Genomic DNA, 18,331 nt, shown 5'->3' with positions numbered 1-18,331 from the left:
TCATCTACTGCCAGTAACTTCATTTGGAACAAAGATATATTAGAACTATTTTTATTTAAGAAGCATTTATTTACATACATTATTACTTCTACGGAGTCGTGACTGTGCCTTCTGCTTTACAGAAATAACATCTCTGCCCACAATATCTTCTGCACATAGTAAAGCAAAAAGTCACTGACCACCATTCAAAGATCAAGAAGGACCAACAGAAGATTAATACAAGTACTGCAATTAACAGTCACCTTTATAAACCCTTTAAACAGGCAGAAAAGCCAAATACCCCCCAAATACCTCTGATCCCCAAAGCAGAGTGCGTTAACATCCACCACAGTGTAGTGACTTAAATATAGGTTATTTCATGCCGTTGAGTCATGAATTTCACATTATCTAACATTAAACTGCTGCTGACTATGGGTGTCTACATATCAGCTGAAGGGGACTGAAAAAAGGCCTGGCCTCCCTTCCAAATTAGCATTCAACCCATTAAAAGGGTTTGTTAGTATTTTGCCCAAGTAGATTTTTATGACTGTCTTTAACCCGAACTACTAGAACCATGTTGACTTCCACACACACCAAGCATTTCATAGACATCAAGAATCTTAATTAATCCAAAAGAAAAAAAACCCCGATGTCAAATCTTCCAATGAAGTTCTGTCTAGCAATAATAATTCTCAAACTCACAAATACCAGTTTGGCTGTTAAGAGCAGTAGGGAAACATGGACTTCTGGCAACTGTCCTGACCAGCAGGAGCAGAGTCAGGATCTGAAATTCTATGTCCTTGCTAGGAAATTAGACATAACATTACAAGAGGAGGCAGTTTTACCTTCAATTATAAATTGTGAGTAAATTGCTGTCTTTGCTAGTTTTCCAGAAGGCAACCATGAGAGACTCTTAGAAGGAAAGAAAAGCAAGGACACGTGTCCTTCATCCCTCATGTCCCTACAAAAGCTTTTCAACAGCACTTAGCCTAGGAGAAAATACTTGGAAGTGCTCAGGCAACCACTCAGCCTCTCCAAAGGGGAGTGCATGCAATTCCAGGCCAACAGGTAGGACTGGGGCACAGTTACCTGCTCCAGCAGCAACCTTTTGGGGCCCCTACATGGAGATCAGGTGGGACCTTCTCACCAACTGCCCCTCAGGAAGCAAAAACCCAGGGAAGCGGTTTGGGTTTCCTTCCACGGCTCGGTGAGCGCCGCCGGGCGCGTGGCGGAGCGGCTGGATCCGAAGGACTCGCGCGACTGGAAAGGCTCCAGTGGCATTGCTGCCCTCTGCCAACGCCAACATCACTTACGTGGGCACAGACGCGTTACGTATGGAACCTTCTCGAAGCACTGCAAGCGAGAGCCACCTCCCATAGTCACTGGTGTCTGCTTTGAAACAAACACATTATCACGCCGCCTTCACCTCCAAGGGTTCCGAATGCTCCGAAGCCACCAAATGCCACCGCCCTGACTCAGAAAAACGCTGGCGCACTTCTCCAGACTGGGAAAGCTACCAGCAGCAACGTATATAGAGTTTTAAAGCAATTAGCGAAGTTTAATTTTAAAAGAATAAAATAAATGAAAGCTTATTTTCCCCCCAGAATTCAAGGACAAATAATTTCCCATCACAACAGCACTGCTGACGCAATTGCGCGTGCCTTAGCAACGAAGGCATACTACAGCATTTTATATACATCATGCCTCTAAATATTGTCAAAGCCAGGCTTGCATCTTACTGTGCAACTACATCTCATTTCCAGAGAGGACACACAAAGGTTTAGCTATCCTTTGCTTTAATTGTTTTTTTCTTAATATTCTGTCTTTTCTCCCCATTTAATTAATGACTCCTAACTGGTTGTCAGCATTTCCTGACTTGTACAGATTTTCTTAGCCATTGAGGTGGAAGTCCTCATGTAAGACACTGTCAAGGGTAGAATAATAGGTAAGACAGGCTCTCCACTTCCTCCCTACTTTTTGGGGCTCTAAAGAAGCAATAATGCATCAGGAGCTCCATTAGGGAACACAGATCTTCACTACAGAAAATAAAGCTCAACTCAGCATTGCTGAGCTAATTCTTAATGAATTCATTCAAGCAATGCAAATGCTATAAGTAAGACAATGTTAGGCAGTTCCAAGAATTAACTGCATTCTTATTATAATTTCATCTGAGAGTATTTAATTTCTAACACTGATGTTCCAATGTTATCGCAAACTCTAAATATTTAAATGAGTAAACAACAAACAAAAGGTCTCATCTTCAGTGCCCCAAGCTATCATCCAAAACTAGTTATAATTAAAGGTGTGAACAACAGAGTAACAAACCTGCAAAGTCAAGGTTCTGAGAAATTAATGGGCATCACACCACTGCACCAGTTCAAATTTATCACTCATTATCTCCCCGACTAGCACAGTGCTGTTTCACATATTAGTGCCTCCTCCTTTCCTCCAAGCCTTTCCTGCCTTTTCTAGATGGCTAATTTTATACAATTACTGCCTCTGACACATTGGGACCTTTTCTCCCCCCATTCCTTCTTCTTGCTGTAAAGCCAGTGACCTACAAAAGCCCCCTGCACCTAAAATATTCTAGTATTTAAAAAAGTAAAGACTGATCATTTGAGGGAAAAAGCAATCAGTCTCTAAGTATCTGTTTCTCCAGTACGTTCCCTTTACATTATCTCAAATGGTTAAATGTACCCAAAGGCTGAGGCGAGGTACAGGTACCCTTTAAACATGTTTTATTAGGACTAAAACTATCGTACTTGTTGAATTGCAACACTGCCCTCCTCGTCACAAAGTTCCTTAGAAAATTAAAAATGTGCCTTCTTTTAAAGTTAGTCCAAGTCCTACACTGCTGGTAACTGGACATTTACAGAAATGATTGGGAAATGTTCCATTCCCCTCCTCACCCAAATCCCAGCGTTTTCCTTAACATCCATTCAAATGGGAAGATACACATGCACAAACACACGCACCAAAATACACACGTACCCATCTCTTCCTCCACCCTACACGGAAAGGAAAAGAGCAAGAGAAGGAGAGGAGTGCAAGGGGGAGGGGTGACTTTCCATCACAGATTAGCAAATTTTGAAAAATCTGGCCTATCCCTTACAGACATACCATGCTTTTTAACATCACCTCACTTGCAAGAAAACGGTTTGTGCCCACTTCTCCCCCAAAACCTCAATGACATTGAAAAAATACTGCATTGCAGTATTTGCCAGTGCATCGGAGTGTATCCAGTTAGCTGTCCCACAGACAAACAAATGTACATTTTAATGTGTCCAGGCATGTAAATGAGGTGTCCAGAGGACACAGATTGCCAAAACAGACAAGTGGATTTGTCAAGTTATCTGCATCTCTCTCCCTCTCACCATAATATTCTCTGCCACTGTCCATTTCTTGCCTGGGCTGTTTGCTGAAATTATTTTCAAAGTCCAAGTTCCCAAAGAAGACACCAAATTCCCCTGCCAGAATATGGGACACAATCATATCTTATTTCTTTTGAAAAACCTCAGGGTGTAGAGTGGCTCTAGGTTATGTACCAACAGTATGACAATTACTCACAGAAAATAACCTGCATTTATTTAGTACACTCCCAGCATACCAAGTAGGAAGGCTGAAGAAAAAAAAAAATTCCTATAACTTAGAAGACATTATTAAAAAAAATTAATCCATTAAATATATGTAAGAATAATGCAACTAGATTTTCTTTCAATAGAGTCACAATATTTAACAGGACCAAATAAAGATGATGAAGACTATTTCAAACCCATTCAAATGGGATTTTTAAGTATACCCCTTCCAGCTCATTGTAACCATCCTTTGTCACAACAGCTCGGGCTCACTTTGAGAGAGCTCAAAAAGGTAAAATTAATAAAGAGGACGAAAGCAAAGGCGGCAACCAAGCCAGTCACCAGTGGAAAGGCATCCCTGTATCTAACATGGGGACTTGATTAGCGGAGTACACGGGGACAGGATTTTAAACTGATGGCTGGTATTCACATTGCATCAATATCCAATTGTAACATTTCCTCCTTTCTCACTAGTACACCATGACAACAGTTTTTTTAAAAAATAAAAGTGTCATGTCTAAGGACAACTACATTTTCTGTATTTTTTTTTGTCTCAACAGAAAGAGGTTATACGTTTTCTTCTTTTAGTATTACTAGCAATCTTAATTCTATTTCACAAACTTAATAGCTATTTTTCTATAGGAAGATTTACAATGCAATCTTTTACATGCAGAAAGAAAATGTCACTATGTACATGCAGGCTGTATTCATTAATATAATCTTAAAACAAAGGGAAGAGGAAGATCAGGGCAGGAACACGTGCACCATAAAACAAGGATTACATTATTTTTAAATCTTTGTAGAAACACGAAACTGAACAGAAAATGAAAATGTAACTCCTAGCTGATGACTCTTAAAACAAACAATGCAGCTGTGTATAATAAAAGGCACCCTTATTTATTGTCATGACTAAGTTAACAGATTTAGAACACAGTATCTCTGTTTTGGACAGAAGAAAAATTATTTTACTCTCACGTACAAACTACAATGCATGTCAGAATGCATCTCTGCACATGCACAGACTGTAAAATACGGAATTTTACACATGCACACACCCCCTCAAGATTTTTTTTCTCCCCCTCTACATTGTAAAGCAGTGCAGTTTCCAGAGGGTCATTCAATCACTTTTTCACAGAAAGGACTGCAGTAGAAGCAATACTTAAAACAAAGCAAATTAAAAGGGTATTTAATTTTTTTTTATTCCTTGCTTATTCAACTAAGCACTACCATTCCTGCTTGAATTTGCATTCAAAGTAACCCTGCACCAGAGAAAGGAATAAAGTAAAAATATCTGCAAATCCAAAGACAGAAAGAAAGGCGTGTTCTATAGTCTTGCTTTGCTTCTTATGCCTCCTGATGTGTGATAAATGAGCATTTTCTGGGCAACCACATCTTTATATCTTCTACGCTACTGTCTATCACTTACCAGTCTACTACGCTTTTTTAACACTTCTAGCACCACCAGCTATTTCCCAATATTGTTTGCCACTACAATTAAGAGACCATCACAATTAACAAAATATTCAGCCGTGGTTTAAAAAGTAGAGTTGCCACAAGGAGCCCGACACTGGAAGTGAACATTGCTCCGGCAGATATAGAATAGACTGTGGCTAAAGGTGGGGCCGGAGACGAAGAGAAGAATAATTTCAGTATTTTTGTAAATTCCACTCGGTCCCTAAACCCTAAAATATGGTGAACTCCCCTGAACTGATTATTCTGCCATATAACCATCTGATTTAGTAAAAATACCAATATCACTTAACACAAAATCACTGCTTAGGGTAAATTCATTCTACCTACTGTTCTCATAGGGACATTTGCTGGAAAATTCTAAGAAATGATTTGCAGAAGCTATCAGCTGTGGGAGTTCACTATTATACCTCTGTCAACTTCATTCAATATAATTTACATTTTTTTTTTTACTGCCTCACAGGATTCCTTGCAATTTTTTGCACGTACAATTTCACAGCAGGGAGGGGGAAGAAAAAAAAAAAGAAAAAAGATAACCCTCTTTTGCAAAGGAGAAAGAACAGATGCTTAAAACCAGATTTCTAGAAATCACTGTAAGCCTGAGCCAGAAATGTAATTAACACCTATTTATAAAGAATAATTAAAGTTGTGACTGCCACAAAGAACAGCAGAGATAATCGAGGTAGCCCCTGCTTTTTTTTTTTTTTTTTTTTAGATTTTTTTTTTACACTGTTTGCAGTATTCCCACATGATTGCCACCTGCTCCCCCACTCAGCTTCCCCTATGCTCGTTTCCCCGGCAACCTTTCATTGGCTTTTCCTCCCAGCTATCGCTTTCAGTTCGGCTGCTCAGTCTAATCTTATTTGTTTTACACCCATCAAAACAAGCAGCTAGACAAAGACAATCCTGTAAGAATGGGAAAAGACCGTCGCTTTGTTTCCCCGGTTATAATAAATATCCGCGGCAAAAGTCTGCAAAACGTTAAATTAGGGGGAAGGGGGGTCCCCGGCGCCCCCCCATCCCGGGGCTGGCAGGAGGGCCGGGTATTGTGCGGGCGGCCCCAGCCCCCACCCGGGTCGCCCCGCTCGGCGCAGCCCCGGTGCCCGCAGTTGAGTGTCTGATCATGCCATTTTGCACAATCTGTAAGGAAAAGCACAAAAGAGGGGACGAGATGAGCACGTCCGGGCTCCTCCGCCAGGAGAATACGGGCTAAAAATAGAAATACTATTTTTCACATAAATGGCTTTGACTTCTCCCGGCATTTAAAAAAGCACAAAACAACACGGCTCCCTCCCCACCCCCCCAAACCCCAGCCCCCACCCCGACACAAAAAAAACACACCCTTGCTTCCATCCATCCATCCACCCATCCATCCACCCATCCATCCTCGACAGCACCGGCTCCATGGGAAACGCGATACCTGGATTTTTAGAGGCGATTATTAGGTTTGCATTTAAGGCTGGTGTAATAGGAACGGAGATTAAAAGGCATCATCGGCCGCCCGCTCCGCCAGGCACACGCGGTACCATGACACCGTGACTGTCAGCAGAGACCATCCGCGCTCAACTGAAACGCAACGTTCAATGGAAACGCTGTGGAGTGCCATCGCAGCTAGAGACGGTAAATGGATGTACAGATACATATGCACACACACAGGCAGACATATCCCACCGAAAAAAAAAAAATAAACAAGGCTCTCTAATTTTATTTTATGACTCACGATCCGCCGCCCTGAACAAAAGAAATTCGCGAGGCACACGAGAAACGAGACAAAACCCCACGAGCAGGCTCTCCCCGTTCACTTACCATTTTCAAGCCATTCCACTCCATCTGTGATCACAAAGATGGACCCTTACAGCCCCTCACAGAGTCAAAAGCAAAAAGAGCGTTATGTAAAAGCTGACATTCCTTCTTACAGCGCTGCTGCCCAACGATGCAACAAAATCGACATATACTAGGCACTGCAACACATACAAGCCTCCTCCTCTTTTTATGAGGTCACGACAGGAAACTCTTTGAAATACAATATGCAGCATTTACTGAAGCTCATATAAATCACCCTCTTTTAAAATTACCATACCTATTGCGCAGTCCACCAAAAAGAAAATTACCAATCTCGAGGCTTTTTTTTTTTTTAAACATTCCCCCCCCCCCAAGGATTTTGCTCTGCATTTGTATCTCCAAAATGTCAATGTGGAAATTAACTCTCCCCCACCCTTTAAAAAAAAAAAAGCCTCTTCTTCCTTTTGCATTTCAGTTAGCCACATACCAGCTTTGCATTAGAAATGAGCTTTTCTCTTTATTCTGAGAGAAATCGCAATTACCTTAAAATGACAAAGTACATCCTTTATTAAAGGATACGCAGACATTAAATATGAAAGAGAGAGAGCGAGAGAGAGGGGAAAGAGAAAAGGATGGGGGGGAAAGGGAGAGATCATGTACAAGCAGATCAGTAGCAGAAAACTAAATTAATGGGAAAACACAGACTGAGAATGATGCAGATTCGGGGAAAATCTGTATGTTAGCTTCTATATCTACCTCTATATAAACCCGTTACGATCAGATTTTAAATCTACTAATACCTACCATAACCATTCTTAATGGCAAATATTGGGTGTCTTGAAAGGCTTCAACTCTTCTAACGGTTTTGCTAAGGTTTCAGGGAATTATTTTATTATTATTATTTTTTCTCTTTTTTTTTTTTTGAAGATCCACAAAGCACACTGCTAGACGTTTGTGCAGCGAGAAATTATTATCGATAATAATAATAATAATAGCGGCAGCAATAATAATAATAAGAATAAATAATAATAATAGCTAAGTATATTATCTCGTTGTCTCAGTGTGGTGCTGCGGCGGGAGGGCGGCGGCGCCGGCGGCGGGCGGAGCGCGGAGGGGCGCGGGGCGGGACGCGCGGAGCGGAGCGCGCGGAGCGGCGCGGGCCCTGCTGCGACTGGCGGCCGCCGTCGCCCCTTTACCGCCATTTATGGGACCATCTGTCAGCGGCGCCGCGCGCTGATTGGCCGAGCGCGCCGCGCGCGCGGGGGGGGGCGGGGGGGAGGGAGGGTGTGTGTGTGGTGTGTGTGGGGGGGAGGCGTTGCGACATCAGGTGCTATTGAAATTAGCCGCTGCCAGATTGACAATGTTAATGATGCGGTGACCTCTACAACAACAGAGACCAGATTTCTGAACTGCTGCTTGTGTCTAGTAATTAAGGCCCGGTTGAAGAAACAACACGCAGCCCCGTATTTTTTTAATTTTTTTTTTAATTTTTTTTTTTTTTTTTTTTTTTTTTGGTTCCCCCAGTTCCCACCCCTGGGCCCGGCGGTGCCGTACCTCGGCCATGCTCCAGTGCCTACATCTCCTTACCTCCTGCGCGCCCCGCTCCCAGGTCCGGCGTATTTTAACCACCTTATCTTTTTCGACAGTTGCTTTCCGGAGAAATGCATATTTAATGATGTGCCTCTAGGCTTAAAGGCACAACAAAAGCACTTTGACGTGCATTTAAAGCTGCATTTATTTTCAGGTACTATTGATTTTAATAATCAACCCATCTCTCCTTCTTTCTACCCGGCGAGGTTTTTAAAAATACGTATTTTTAAAGGAGTGGATTTGATGTTGCTGCCACTTGACAATGTCTAAGGCACAGTAGACACCTCTTTATCGGGCGCTCCCCTCGAATGATAGTAGTATTTCAGAATTATTTTGCCACCTCGTTTCATTATTCTTCAGCTCCACAAGAAATAAAACGACAGCGAACTTTGGGTATTTGAAAGAATTTTCTTTTCCAGCCTTAGAGAAACGTGCTTCACTTAACAATGCACACTCATTAATCCTCCACTCGCTGCCACTGACAAACTAACAAAACTTCACTTCCAAACAGCAATATTTTACCCCCTTCCAACCACGGCAAGTTTTTTAAGAATTCTCACAAGTTAGGAAGCATTCATTTCTTTCTCTTACTTGAGAGGTATTTTCCTAAAGCATGTTTTGTCCAAAGTAACAAGGCATGGCACTCTGTAATTACAGCAAACCTAGAATTTACATTAAGCTCAACTAAAGCACCCGAGTATTACTCTATGTATACACACAGGATCATTTAGTTTTACCATCCACAGATTCATTTCAAAATTAATTTTTTTTTTTTTTTAAAATCAGTATCACTGCAAACGTTTTTAAATGCAAGAGCTGAAAACTGAGAAAGCTAGGATGGGCCACATTATAAGCTCACTTAGCTCCTTCCTAGAGAAAGAAAACCTGACTACAAACCACCAAAACCATTTTAAAAACATGTAAATCAAATCACCATTGTTCTACTAGTTTCATTTTAATAAAAGTATAAATATTCCCTCTACACTGCTAAGCTGGGGACTGACATTCAGTACATTTTAAATTTCTTTAAGCCATAGACACGCTCAAACACACACAGAGACTAAACACACCAATAAAACACATGAAATGTAGTAAAGCTCATAAAATCTAGCTATACACAAACCAAGCAAGGACAAAATTCACATTTTAAAAACATCATACAATCTGTTTGTGGAATGAGCACTGAATTCAATTAAAATATGAACAATATGAAAGGCTGCAGAGGATTTCTGTCACCACGCATCTTTCTGAACACATTTGTACCTTACTAAAAACTAAGCATAGATTAAACCAGCCCGTAAGATACATTTCCCAACTCAAATTTATGTGACCTATTAGACTGAACACACAGACATCAAAATGCTACAACAGCTAGTATATTACCATAGATTCTTGTGCAAACATACATCAAATATTAAAGTTAGATTTGTAATGCAAATTTTTTACTTAAGGTCTCTTCAGGGGTTAATAACACCGGAGAAGGCATCCAGAAATTATTTTTAAGTCTTTTCAACTTCAGCTTACTTTGTTACTATAAATTCATTATGCATATCAAGATTCAGCCATTTTTCTGAAACAATAATCGCACGCTGCTCCTCTCAAAAATTAGCTAATCTTATCGGTCTATAAATCCAGGTACTCTGCACACTGAACACTTTCCCAAAAAGCACCCCACACACGCAGCCTTTCCGAGAAACACTAAAACAAACGCTCAAACATCCTCAGAGGCCTCTCTCTGGAAAGACAAAGGCAGAATCCTATTGTTGAAAAAGTCAACCTTATTCTCGTGTTTCCAATAGTACCATTTATCTTTCAGGGAAAGGGACTGACCACCGCATCACGGTGGTGACATTTGTAAAGCATCAGATTCTCTACACAGTCTCTCCAGCATCAGCCAGCAAGCCCCTGAGCAAAGCATATTTTTAGTGCAATCTTCCATCCCCACAAAAAGAAACTTGTCTTAAACAGCTAATCCAATATCAAAATGAAATCACAGGGTTGTTTCCCAGCCCCCCCCTCCCTCTCCTTACCATAAATGAGCAGTTTCTTGACTCATTAATGACAGTTTCCCTTAAAAGAAGTGATCTCATATCACTGAGCCCCTCTCCACCACGCATACATCCCAAAGGTTGCGGGTATCTTAGCATCAGTAGCCGCTAGCAAGCTCTCTCATACAGAGCCCAGATGGACTATACCAGAAGCCAATTCAGCGTTAATAACTACCTACTCTGTGCAGTTTAGAAGCCTTACGTGGCATAATGTCCTAGGCAACAGCAGCCGATTGAAACCGCAAATAAAAGACAACCCAATTCTCCAAAAGCATCAAAAGGAAAAAAATAATAAATTGAAGAATGATTTTTAAAAAAAATCTCTTACTTGCATAAGATTAAACTGAATCCTTCACCAACATATGAAAAAGGAGAAAAAACAGATGCTGCCCAGAAAAAGTGACAAAATATTACCTCATTATTTAACAAAGCAGCATTAAGCGTCCTGCTGATTTCAAACATCTTGCCACAGATTTTGGTTAAGAGAAACAGAAAGAATCCTTTGCAAGCCCTCTGTCTGCAAAGGGTTCTTCAATTTTCTTGCGCACAACAGAATAGTCAATATGTTATTTCCCTAGAGTTCGCACATTAAAACATCTAGTCAGTGAGCTGAATTTTCCCCTTATCACACTGTAGACTCCTGTTATATGTACTGCTCTCTTTGCAAGATTAGCCTGCCCCAAACATGGCTGTTGTTTAAACTATTCTTTAAAGTAACAGTTCACTCCATAACCACCAGGTGGGCAGTGTACACAGATCCAAGTAACCATCTTAAAGATTTTTCTTGGAATAGCTGCTGGTTGTAATATACAACGTAAATCCCCCCTACACTTATCAAGCAGGAGGAAAAAAATTGTCAGTGTTTTATGCCCTTTCCTCCCCATCAGTGAGCCCACAAACAAAACCCTAAAATCACTTAGCTTTTAACACAGATTTTTTTTTTTTTTTAAAGGGACCTTAAAATTGATACAGGAGCTTTTCATTCAGCAAAAGTGGTAAAATCCAATCAGTTGTGAGAACAAAGTGTAATTAAAAGGGAAAGCACTCCCAACTAACTGGTTTGTACTACAAAGGAACAAAAAACAGCATTACATTCACAAGAGGGTTCTTTCATAGAAAGACAAAATTCAGCATGTAAATAATTCTGCTAGAAAATATGAACTATACCTTCAAGCAAATTAAAGGCAACTTGATAAGATACTGCTATGACTTACTGTGGCTTAAATTCATTTATGAAACCACTGTTGCACGCATCAGAGCACAAGACCGAAGTACATGGAAAGGATCCAGTGTTCAATAGCACCTAAGTCTCCCAAGGTATCAAACTGTCCCTATTCCATCATGTCTGCAAGCTATTTAAGTATTTTTTTCTCCACTTTATTTAAGGTCAAATACCTCAAGAAAGACTTCCATTACTATAAAAAATACCAATTCACTCAACACTCTACAGCAACACCCAGAGGCTTGAATGAGATTGGGATCTTTGTGTTAGGTGCTGTACAAACACATTTGAAAAGTCATTTCATACCGAAGGATTTACAAACAACATTTACAAGACTGAAAGCACAAAGCAGAGGTGTGAGAAGGAACAATAAACAAAAAGCATCACAAAATGTCTTTACCAGCTGGGAAGAATCGCTGGAGGAACAGGACAACTCCAGCAACTACCTGTGCTAAGGCAGAACCCAAAAGGTTATTTACTGAGGTTAAAGAGAAAATGCATTAGATGGACAAGGGCTTCTTTAGATTTATCACCTACAAAGCACCATCACCTATTTCTTTCATTTACAGCAATCCATGCTGAGTAAGTATATGCAGAGTAGCGATTTTCTTTGCTGGCCTTTAACTAATATTAAAGTGATGCAGTAATGACTTAACCTTCTTGAATATGTATTGAGTTTCAAGTCATCCATTTTTATATGAGAAAGGTTATTTGCATCGATTTCTGTTTGCATGAAATAAGCTTATTTTCTCATTCACCATATGCCTTGAACACTAATTAAAAGTGTCACTTTCTTCTAATGTAAAAACGTAATCACTTAGTAAATAAGTATTCTTGGCTTTTTGGTCTTTGTGATAATCTATTTAAGGACTTTTTATTTCCACGCAACTTCAGTGCTTTTATTACCACACACTCCTCTCATGTAAAGAGAAGTGTTTTGCAAATGCACATTTTTGTTGGATTTTTTTTTCAAATTTAAAAGAAAAAAAAAATAAATCTAGAGTTACATCTTTAAGGACCCACACTCCTATTACCCCGAGGCAAATCCATCCAATCAATATGAAACCATTCACATGCCACCATCTGCCAAGCTGTAGAGCAATGTGGCTGGAACAGACCTCTTATAAAGCAGCAGTGGTCTCATTTTCAGCCTATTAGGGAAGCACCAGAGCTCTCATGTGCAAGGACACAACACTCCAAGTCAGACCTCCTCACACCACTGTCTCTGTGCACTGCTGCAGAACTCCCGTAATTTTTGCTGCTTGAGTTTTCACACTAATCATCAAAGCAAGAGGGAGGAGAAAATGATCAGTAACAGTCTTATTCCACTGCAGCACAAAATAAAAGAACTCAATTTAATTCTATCCTAATATGATTATAGCAAACCATTTAAATGCTGCTGCCTGTGAACTACAACCTGGCATTTTCCATCACCTCATTTTCTACTCTTCTGGAGAACTAAACATTTATCTCTGGAACAGTTTTACTCTTTTCCAAGACACTCCTCTCACAAAATTAATATCTAATTCTCATCAAAGAGTTATTTTGTTGTTTGACAGATGGGAGGGCGCAGTTGGATGAGGAACCAAGGAGAGGCACGTGTGTGCAAGAGATGGATCTTGTGTACAAAATGATTTAATAAAGATAACAGGCAGGGAAAGGACATTACACAATGCAACCACCCAGGTTTGTCCTATGCAGTAATTCAAGAACCTCTGCGGAAACAGCCTCCAGTTCAAGATACCACATCAACACTGTCTTCAGCAACACTGAGCTCACACAGTCTTTTCATCAGAAGATCTCATAATAATTTAAAATATCCTCCACCACCTATAACCCTATGCAAATGCACTGCATGACTAACTAAAAAAGAGCACTAGGAGAAAACGGGAACATGAAGGTGTGCAAGCCCCTTATAAATATACGCAGGGAGAAGAAATTAACTAATTTAAAACCATCCATGAAATTACAAGAAACTGAAAAGGTAAACATATAATTCATATGATGCTGACAGTCACAAACTCAGATGAGAGAGCCAGAGCTAAATTGTTCATGGCATCTAACCCAAAGCCAGATTTCAGTGAAGAAAATGGGAAAGAAAACAAAAAGAAATCAGCCCAATTAAGCTGACTGCCTTTTCCTGTACCTGTGTGCAGGAGGTTGCAGGGACTAAGGAGTAGAGGGAAAACCAATGGCCACACAGGTTATTTACTTTTACAACAAGGTTTTTTTTCCACTGTTACTTAAACAGCTTACAATTAAGTGTATATATACACATAACTTGTTTAGCTACTGAGCAATTTAAAAAAAGAGCCAGCAAAATAAAACACCTTACCAACTGCCCTGTGGAAATCAAGCAGGAGTTGGGTGATTGAGACTAACCTTGCATGACAGTGAAAATGTTTTTCAGGCTCTTAAAGGTTAGTGAATTAATGTACTTGATAAAAAAGTCAAATTTTTAAGGTTTTGCTGCAAAATATATATCATGATAACTGAACACTAGCCATATAAAAAAAACACCATATAATTTCTGAGAAAACAGTAGGTGAAAAAGATAACTGACATGGTCTTGAGCTTTTATTAATTTATTTAATTTGATAATCAACTCAGAAACACAGGAACCTGTCCCTGCTTCCTGTCCTGCCCCTGATGTGGAACCCACTGACAAGCTGCACAAACTCTGCTGCCGATGTAATGTTCTGTGTGGTGCAATGAAATTCCTCCAGATGCCGAGGAGATGAAGTACAACACACAGCTACCTGGAAAAACTATCACTTTGGATCTAAACCCAGAAAAGAGATAAGAAAAAAAAAAAAACCCAGAAGAAAAATCAAGAACTGTGAGAGCTCTAGCTCCTTAAAGAGCTAGACACTAGATGCAAAACAAGACAGAAAGCCTTCTTAAATACTTACAACCCTAAATGAGGAATTTAGATGCACAAAGCTTAGGCAAGTAGTCACAGTTCCCACAGAAATCACACTTCAGATGCTTTTGCACAAATATGCTATTTAATGTTGCTTGCCCACTTTCTTTTTCATGCCTTATGAGATGTGTAATTTGGATGCTGCATAGCTGCTCTAAGTATCACATGCCAATTTTCCAAAGATGTGTGTATTTGCAAACCCCACTGTGGATACTCATGTTTGAACGCTGGGAGACTGGAACAAAACTCTCCAGGGCACAGCAGAGCACAGAGGTAACAAAATGAATAGATGTAAATAGCTCTGATGGCGAGAGAAGTCTTAGTAGTGATAGGAACCACATCCTCAATTCCACAACCGGAAGCTGGGCAGCCACACAGATTTAAGCGTGCACGTGTGCCAGGGAATAACCTCAGCAAAGGATTCCTGTGACTGTCAGGGCACAGGGAAGGGGGCCAGCAGCTCTGCTCCAGTGCAAGAAGGGTTTGGAGAAGATGATTCAGCACCTTAGCAAGTCTGAAGGCCAGCAGTGTCCTTGGCTCCACACTCCTCTCCCAGCTCTGAACTGCTGCTCTGCAACACAGAGCGTCCACTCGGACCCAGCATGTCCTGCCTGGCCAATTTTCAATCCATTTTACAGAACCCACTGTCAGCACCGCAAAACTGAAAAGCAAAAGGCAGCATACACTGCAGGTAAACATGTTAACACAGCAGTAATGTACCAGTAATTCTTTCTCCCCTTTCCAGTTATTTTACTTTTGGCTCAGGAATATAGATTTTAATGCCTTCAGTCCCCTATTTTGTTTTCCTCCTTTTAAATTCAGATACTAAAAGTTGTACGCGACAGACATCCTAAATCCTACAGCTTGCTTTCCTATCACTACAAGCAGGACTCAATTCTACCTACAGGGAGAGTTAAAACATTTCTACATTGCTGTCAATTTTGTATAATAGAGTTAGCAAAGTTTCAACTGAGCACAAATGAAGATGTTTTCAAAGATTTATGACTGCATTTTTAAAATGTATTTACTTGTAAATAATGAAAGGACCTAGGCACTGAAGAACTCCAGACTTACCAGGGAGATTTACATGAGTTCAGCCATTTTTAATGTGCCTATGTATAAGCACAAAAACCTTCATAAAAAATGTGAACAGAGTCTTTCAACCAGCATTGCCTAATTTTAGAACAGTTGATGGATTTGCTTTAAGCCCATCTGTAATACAGTGTGCTATACACCTTGCACTCAGGCCAAATAATATCAATAACAAGAACAAAGATAAAAACCTGAAAGGAGATTAACGTGCTGATGTTTCCAAGCTTTGAGACAGTGATCAGAAAGAGATCTGGGGAAGAGTGCAAGGTGGCTGGATCAGAACAGAGGTACAGGAGGAATCAAAGGAGACCTGTGAGCAGCATGCAGAAGGGTTATGTCTCCTGCAACTTGCAATTACACAGGGAGGATGCAGAACCAGGGAAGATACAACAGAGAATAAAGACAATAAAAAGTGTCAAGAGCTATTAATTGTCCAAATTACTTCTTGTTAGAGCAGCTGGCACTTACATAGAGTATTTTAGTAGCAGCGGGCAGAAGGTAAATAAGTATTACAATTTCATGCATTAAAAACTATTCCTTAGTAATTTCCAGGTAAACCCTTTCATCCAACCCATCCCCAAACCAAGGGTGCTGGAATGGAGAAAAAGGTTAAAATGGCTTTACTACAGAAACCAAGCCTACCTCATGCTCCAAAGCTTATACCTGTATGCACAAGTGCCAGGAATTTCAAGATGCTTCCTGTGTGCCTCTGTTTTATTTTACCCCTTAAGAAATAAAGGTTAGATAAGCTGCCTAAATAAGGTACCCAAATTTCAGGGATGAACAGCTCCCTCAGGAATATGGCTCATGCAATTCTTTAGTGTACAATTTAGATTACAGAAATGACTATTTCATAATAAGAAAAGTGAGGTAAAAGAGGGTAAGGGGTATAAAAAACAGAACTGATGCAGTATTTGAGAAGAGCAATGCCAACACTGAACTTTCCATACTGACACAAAAGCAGGGAGAGGCTAAAGAAAGACATCTGAAAGAAATCATCTGCAGCTCCTCTTCTTGCCCTCTAGAGTTCCTGGAGTTCCCCTCTTGGGAACAGGAGGACTCCAGTTTTCCTACCCAGTTTCAGATTTTCATGCAGACTTATGGTTTTCTTTAAACTTCTCTTTCCAAGGTGTGACATACCTTAGCAGATGATTTTTAGCTTCCTTTAAAGTAGGGCAGATGAACAATGGGTACTTTTAATATTGCAGTTAAAAAAAAATAAAAAATGCTAGTAGATATAAAAGTTGTTCTTTAAGCTAAATTTCCTAATAAATAACTTTGGGTTACAATTATCTAGCAATAGATATTTGGTGCTTGGACTTCAAGGGAGAAGCTGGCAGGTTGGCACCCAAGAGTGGGTTCATTTCTGTGCTGAACTGCCTCTTCCACAGCCACAACTGATTTGATTTTTCATTGAAAAGGCAGATGAAAGATGAGGCAGTAGCCAGGCTGCTTGTGTTTTTTCCAGCCTGTGGAGAAAAGCTGTGTGTGAGAAGATGGGCTTTACTAGTCCTAGAGGCCAGTGTGGATGAATTTACCTCACCTGAAGTTACCCATCTGCTGGGCAGTGATTCTCTCCAGCCTTTTGTACAGGAAGTTCTAGGAAATGGGCACTTCCAAGGCACAGGTCATCTGTCCTGCTCTATAGACCTCTGAGAGAAAGATAAATCATGCTCTTCTTCACTGGCTGCACACCAAGGAGTTCTCTACCATTCACACCAGGGGAGCCTTGCTCCAGCAGAAAGTCAACCTTTGGTCAGGCCAATGCCATCATGGGTTTACCGTGACCAAGGCAGATGGTCTCCAGCTGACCCTCACCTAAATGAACTGGGGCCACACTGGGGTCTCTTAACACACAGTGCAATCCTCAGTATAACTCAACATAGCTGTTCCTAAATACAAGTAAGTATTCAGTAAGCAGTGATTCAAGCAAGGCAAGTTTAGCACAGACCCAGACCACAGACACACAGCCAACACTCAACACACCTGTAACAGCTACACAAAGCAAATCCTGCAAGACTACATTGGTCTGTACATGGAAAAAGCCTAACATCCTTGGAGGCATGTAAACAACTTATCAAAAGGAAAAACAAAACAGCAAAGTTTGTTTCATGAACTCTAAGCTAGATAATCTCGCTTTCATAACAGAAGCTTTGATTCTGGACCTCCGAACAGCAAAGCCTTAAGAAAAAAAAGGGTTCTAGTACATCCAATTGATGACTGTTGGGAAAAGCAACAATCACATCAAAACAGCTGCTCTGAAAACCTATCCAGCTACAGGCCATCACCCTGCAGTTTAAGAATATTTCACTCCATTGCCTGAACACATTTATATTCTTCCAGGCTGTTTTCCTGATGTTTTATAAGGATTCCCCAATGCAACAACAAACGATCTTTCTTTTAATAGTATCACTGGATGCATTGTAACCTGCACCTAGGGACACCCTGCTCTGCTCAGATAAAACTTAATTGTTCTTCTGACACGGTACAAGGAAGGAACTTTAAACTCACATAATAAACAAAAACAGTCCTCTATTTTTAACATTTTCCATAGCCCCAATGTCTAAAAATGTTCCTAAAAACTTAAAAAATGTTCCAAGCAAGCACAGATAACCAACATAGACCTAGTGTGGAAAAAATATATTTATTT

General features: G+C 40.3%; 1 protein-coding gene across 1 annotated transcript in view; it reads right to left on the bottom strand.

The window, feature by feature from the left end:
* The window catches only part of ELAVL4 (ELAV like RNA binding protein 4), a 60,800-nt gene extending 53,853 nt beyond the window's left edge, over positions 1 to 6,947 (bottom strand). The window contains exon 1 of the mRNA XM_058842653.1: positions 6,831 to 6,947. Within this exon, the coding sequence (XP_058698636.1) occupies positions 6,831 to 6,854 (24 nt within the window). The 5' untranslated portion in view covers positions 6,855 to 6,947. The remainder of the gene's footprint in view (positions 1 to 6,830) is intronic.
* Positions 6,948 to 18,331: the final 11,384 nt, after the last annotated feature.

This window comes from Poecile atricapillus, chromosome 7 (assembly GCF_030490865.1).
Source record: "Poecile atricapillus isolate bPoeAtr1 chromosome 7, bPoeAtr1.hap1, whole genome shotgun sequence".
In the NCBI taxonomy this organism is placed as follows: domain Eukaryota; kingdom Metazoa; phylum Chordata; class Aves; order Passeriformes; family Paridae; genus Poecile; species Poecile atricapillus.
This window is presented reverse-complemented; position numbering and strand designations above follow the sequence as displayed.